This window comes from Camelina sativa, chromosome 17 (genome assembly GCF_000633955.1).
Source record: "Camelina sativa cultivar DH55 chromosome 17, Cs, whole genome shotgun sequence".
Taxonomy (NCBI): domain Eukaryota; kingdom Viridiplantae; phylum Streptophyta; class Magnoliopsida; order Brassicales; family Brassicaceae; genus Camelina; species Camelina sativa.
The window spans coordinates 14,228,819-14,234,708 of NC_025701.1; the positions used below are offsets into that span (position 1 = coordinate 14,228,819).

The 5,890-nt window shown below is 33.2% G+C and overlaps 1 protein-coding gene across 1 annotated transcript; it reads right to left on the bottom strand.

Moving 5' to 3' along the window:
- On the bottom strand, positions 3,479–4,585 carry LOC104757166 (VQ motif-containing protein 4-like). The gene has a single exon (XM_010479893.2). It carries the CDS (start codon positions 4,312–4,314, stop codon positions 3,520–3,522), a length of 795 nt encoding a protein of 264 aa, XP_010478195.1. The 5' UTR covers positions 4,315–4,585; the 3' UTR covers positions 3,479–3,519.

Below are 5,890 nucleotides of genomic sequence, written 5' to 3' on the forward strand. Positions count from 1 at the left end.
ATATATATATATATATATATATATATATATATATATATATATATTTTTTTTTCCATTATTTCTTAACGTATCCTATATGTTATACGTATGATCTTTATATTCTCCTTTTGTTATTTTTTTTTTTCCTTTTAATTATTTAATCATCATCATGATGCATATAAGCTTTTGATTCATTGGTATATCGCTTCTTTTCCTTTGTTGTTGTTCTTTTAATTCGTTTCGTTCATATAATTAAGTTCCGTTTTTCTATTATATACATCATGAATGTTTTAGTATCTTACAATTTGTTTTAAGACGACGGAGCCAAAATGGACATAGTTTTCCTTTCTATATCTTCTTTTGTATTTTATTTATATCGAAACAAACGCGACACATCAAGCTTCGGGTTACTTGTTGAGATTGTTAATGATCATGGAATGATCAACCGATCGAACTAAAAAATTGAATGCATTCTTATTTTATCCAACAAAAGGATCGCCAATAACCTTGACTAAATGAGAAATCATTATTTGAGGTTTCTTTGCTTAAATTTCCAAGATCGAGGGTAATATTTCGGGATGTATCCACATGAAACTATGACTTTGAGATCATGGTTCACATCACATCGTTTTTTCAAGCCAGTTACCGAATATTCAAGCCAGAAGTTCGATTCACGTTGACCTTGGGAGGGGTCTACGTGGCTACATGGTTTGGACCTCGTCTTAGAGCTTACGGCGATGTACACCACGAGACCAGAACCTCGTAATCATTAAGAAAATGTGATATATATATATATATATATAACAAAGTATATACAGAAGAAAAAAAAATGAAAATGTAATGGCTAGATAGAAGTGTTTTGGGGTCTCAAAGCAAACTTGTTTTTGGATTGGAAAAGCCCAAGTCCGAGCCCAAATAAAGCGGGCACCTTCATGCCGTCACCGTAGGAAAAGTCTTTTGGGGTTCAATTTATGATTTTAAATCAAACTTAATTCAACTTCGCAGTTATAAACAAATCGAAGAGTTTCATTACTAATTAAGATCCGTTTTTAATGTTTTTAATTGGAACTGCAGAACTGATATGAAAATGAAAAAAAAATTACAAAGTTTAGATATGTGTTTTATACATAAAAATTGGATAGATTTTGTTAGTGAATTGGTCAAAGTAGAAAATAGAAATTATATTTTATATATGAAAACAAAACAAAAAAAACTTAATAGAGATGAGAGTATATATTAACCGGTCGTACTCAAAACAGCTTCAAGTTCATGGGGGGCAATAAAAGAGCCCTAAGAAAACGTATAATGTTCTCTGCTTAGGCCCATCCTGTGCTCTGACTCAGTTTAGCTAACTGTTAAAAAAAATTGTTTGTTTGTTTGTCTGAGGAAATGTTTGGTAGTTTCGTGGTCACAAGACCCACCCACCTGCACTACTACTTCATTCAGCACTGTATGGTCTTTTTCCAAATTTCATTAAAATTAAGAAAAGAAAATAGAGAGCCAAAGAAGACTTTGAAGTGAGATGAGAGAACCTAACTTTGAAAACATTATTGCTATTCACACCACATCTCCATTACTTTTTTTTGACTTTTCTATTATTTCTTTATAGGAGTAGTTTTTATATAATACACTAGTGAACGAGATTTTTACAAGCGAGCTTTTTTTTTTAATAAACGCTTTTCTAGTTTTTTTTTTGGTTTGGAATATATTCTTTGTTGTAAAAGAAGAAGAAGCCATCTAAATCTTGAAATATACTCTGTAATTTAAGGAATTTAGGTAATATAACATCATCAAAAATCCGGATTGGATTCTAGTGGATAAGATTTTGCCAATAGAAGAATTAGATTGGATTCTATAGTGGGTAAGATTTACCAATAAAGGAATATAACAGTTAAAATATTTTTACAAATGAGTGAAAGAAAAGAAAAAAAAATCTCTTTTATACTTTAAAAAAAAAAAAAAAATTTAAAAAATGAGTCAACCGCAATCGTTATCATAGCACCACTAATAGTGGAAATGGACCACACAAGTTCAACTCTCTTCACATGAGAATTTTAAATATATTTTGGAGAGAGATGAAAAAAGATAATAATAGATTAGATCCGGTCCACCATGAGAAGATTGAGTCAAGTTTAATTTTAAAAACTTTAAGTTAGTCATGAAAGACCATTTAATGACAAAAAAAAAATACTAGTAAACAATTTAAGCATTAATCGTTTCCGTAGACCACGTCCCTTTTGTGCAACCAATTGAAGCACCTAACTAATATTTTTGAAAGTTTCTCTAAATAAAAACTTTGACCAAAGAAAGATTCAAAACAAAGATTTATAAAGAAATGCGATGGGGCCATTTTGCTTGCATATTTGCCCATTACCCTCAATCCATATGCCGCCACTAAAGTTCACCTTTCAACTAAAACATTCACCATGATTTTTTAACCCCAAGAAGATATTACTCTCTCCGTTTCAAAATATAGGATGTTTTGAGTAAAACACGCAGATTAAGAAAATACTACTTTATAAAAGTTCAACCAATCATAAACAAAACTGCATAATATAAATTATTAAATTAATCTAAAAGCTGCATAAAAACCTGAAAACATCCTATATTTTGAAACATCAAATAAACCTCAAAACATCCAATATATTGAGACGGAGGGAGTAGTATTTATTTAGACCCATCAGTGACCACAACTAAAGATTTGTACTCTAAATGTATCCAAACCACAATATTGTTATTGCTATTCATTAGGCTAAAAATATAGGTAAAAAGGGGTCAAAATCTCAAAACAAAACCCTATCTATCATCAAAATCATGAATATATGTATATATATAGTCAAAAGATTCCTTACCTCTCTTAATTAATACTCTCTCTTTAGACAGCTAAGCCCCACTTCCTTCTATCCTCTTTCTTTCTTTCTATTTTCAAAAGAAGATGGTGTGCCCTGTTATTTACGAAAAAAACTCCTTTTTCCCTTTCATCAATACTTAGCAAAAGAAGGTTGGAGGACCAATTTGGTTTCTCTCTTAAGTCTAAGAACAACAATGTAGGAAGCAACAAATTGTGTGTGCTTGCTTGCTTATATACAGTTATTATTACTATAAGATCATTTCAGTCAAATTGGACAACTAATAACTGAATTCAATAAGAGTAGGAGTGGAAAAAAAAAAATACTAATCTGATAGTAATTGTTTTCGTATTCAATTCAATCAAACACATCACAATAGTTATTGAAGCCAAAGCCAAATAAGAGCATATATCAAAAGCACCATATATAGATAGCGAGAAGAGAGATTAATAGTACAATTGAAAGGGCTAGGATTTTTTTTGAAAATTGAGCAAACATCTCAACATTACAAATTTTGTTTTTTTTNTTTTTTTTTTTTTTTTTTTTTTTTCTTTCTCGTATAATAATAATAATAATAATAATAATTCTCATCAGGATTCATTCATTCATCTCTCAAATTCCCAATTTATATAATATATAGTAATTAAAAAGAAGATCACAAAAAGAAAAAGAATTAAAAATTTAGGGTTCTTCAAGAAGTAGAAGAAGCTGCTGATGAAGAAGAACCTGAGACACGAGGTGAAGTAACAGGGAAAAGAGGAAGAAGGCGTGGCTCTGGATCCATCGGAGTAGTAGCCGGAGACGGATGCAAATAAAAGCCTTTCTCTTTTATAGCTTTCTCTTCGGGGCTCTGGTTCGATGATGACCCGGATCGATCGAACGGGTCGGGTATAAGAGGCGTGACGGGGCTGAGGACGAGAGATGGGAAATCGAGGATGCTCGGGGAGAGGATCTCGTGTTTCCGTGGGGAGAAAGCTGAGTTAACCGGGTTAAAAACCGGGTTTAAAGGATTGATTTTGAGGTTCTTCATTGAATTACGACGCTCGTAGAGACGAAACCCTGAAGCAGAAGAAGAAGAAGAAGAAGACTGTTTCTTGTTTGGTACGGCTTTGATCGGAGGGATTGAGAAAGAGGAGGAGGAGGAAGGAGTGGATCTTGTTGTTGTCGGGTCGGGTTGATGATGATGATGATGGGTGGTCGGGTTTGGTTTAAGGGAAGAACCGTGTTTGGGTCTGTCGGAGGATCCGGTTAGCATCTGAACGACTTGTTTGAAGGATGAAGTGTCTGCTTGAACGAATGTTGTCGGGTACGGGTTGCCGGATTCGGATCTTGTTGTTGTTGTTGTAGTAACGTGTCGGGTTGGAGTTGTGGGTGGTTTGTTACTCTCACTGCTACTGCTCATACTACAGCTGTTGTTGTTGTTGTTGTGGCATCTCGGCGATGGAATCAGATTCGTCGCTTCTCTGTATCTCGGCGAATTCTCCATTTGTGTGTGTGTTAAGAGAGAGAGAGAGAGAGAGAGAGAGAAAGATAAAAATTGTGTTTTTATTTTTTTTTGAGTTTGAAGCTTTTTGTGTTTTTTGGTTCGGTAAGAAAATGTTTTCGGTGGGCGCTATTGGCTCTTTTTAGTCTCTCTTTCTAAAATTTCTTTAGGTCTTCGTTCACGCGTTGACTTTGAGAGTGGTGTACACGCGCCGTCGCCAAAAGAAGGGAAGTGTGATTTTTTTTGCTATTCTTGTTTGTTTGTGTAGTAGACTCATTTGGTTATACTAGTCTTCTTGGCAATAAATAATAAGAGGTAGCCGAGAGAGAGAGACACTATAATTTCTACAAAGAACATTTAATTTTTAATCGTTGGAACTCAAATAAACCCAATGATGGGTTTTTTTTTTTTTTTNACGCGCCGTCGCCAAAAGAAGGGAAGTTTGATTTTTTTTTTTTGCTATTCTTGTTTGTTTGTGTAGTAGACTCATTTGGTTATAGTCTTCTTGGCAATAAATGATAAAGAGGTATCGAGAGAGACACTATAATTTCTACAAAAGAACATTTAATTTTTAATCGTTGGAACTCAAATTAAACCCAATGATGGTTTTTTTTTTTTTTGATGACTAGGAAACTCATTTATGTGACCTTTTTTTTGGTCAATAATATTAATAAATATGTAGACTCGAAATGATGTTTATAGTTAAGTTGATTTTATCTACGTGTCGTGTTTGAATATACTATATTCAGTCAATCAAGAAATGCTTTTCTTGGAAGTAATCTAATCATTGGGGTTTGACTAAGTAAACTAGTACTAGTATAGACTTACAATTCTATTGCGTGGCTCGTTTGCTTGTGGAGAGACACGTTGGGCTTTATATAATTTGGGCTCTTCTATTTGTTATACTATTTACTAATTGGATTCGGTGTGAGTTAAGAAACCTATCCCTTGTTGTGTGCATTTTATCTGGGCCATGTCTTTATGTAGTTTATCAATATAGTTAGTCGATTGTAGAAATGATCAAACCTTTATGAATATCTCTAGTGGACATTTATTTGATCTCTCGTCTGTTCAAAGAAAAGAGTGAAGTAAGAAAGGTTAACACCGCAATTCTTTCGATCATTGAATTGGTGATCAACGCTCGACAACTACATCTGAATTCTCGTAACAAGAAAAAATATATGTTCAGTCGCTATAAGACCATAAAAGCAACAACATAACAAATTTGATTCCGTTGAACTGACATGTAAAGGCCTAACCGGTGCATAACAACAACCCGGTTAATAATTTTTAAGAGAGAAGCTCAAGTTATGAAACTAAGTCGAATCCTAATGCATGACACCACATAAATACATATACAAGAAAAGCAAAAGACAAATATATACAGTATGTATATATATAATCAGTAAATCGCTCCGCCACAAACCCATCTTGTTAATCACTTTTTCTAATTTCAAAGTTTTTCAAACTAGCCGTTTTAACTAAAACTCTTTATTAGTAGTAGTGAATTATTTCTTGTCCTTGTTATAAAACTTTGAGATGTGATGGGAAATGATGTCAGCCCCGTGGCCGACAATTA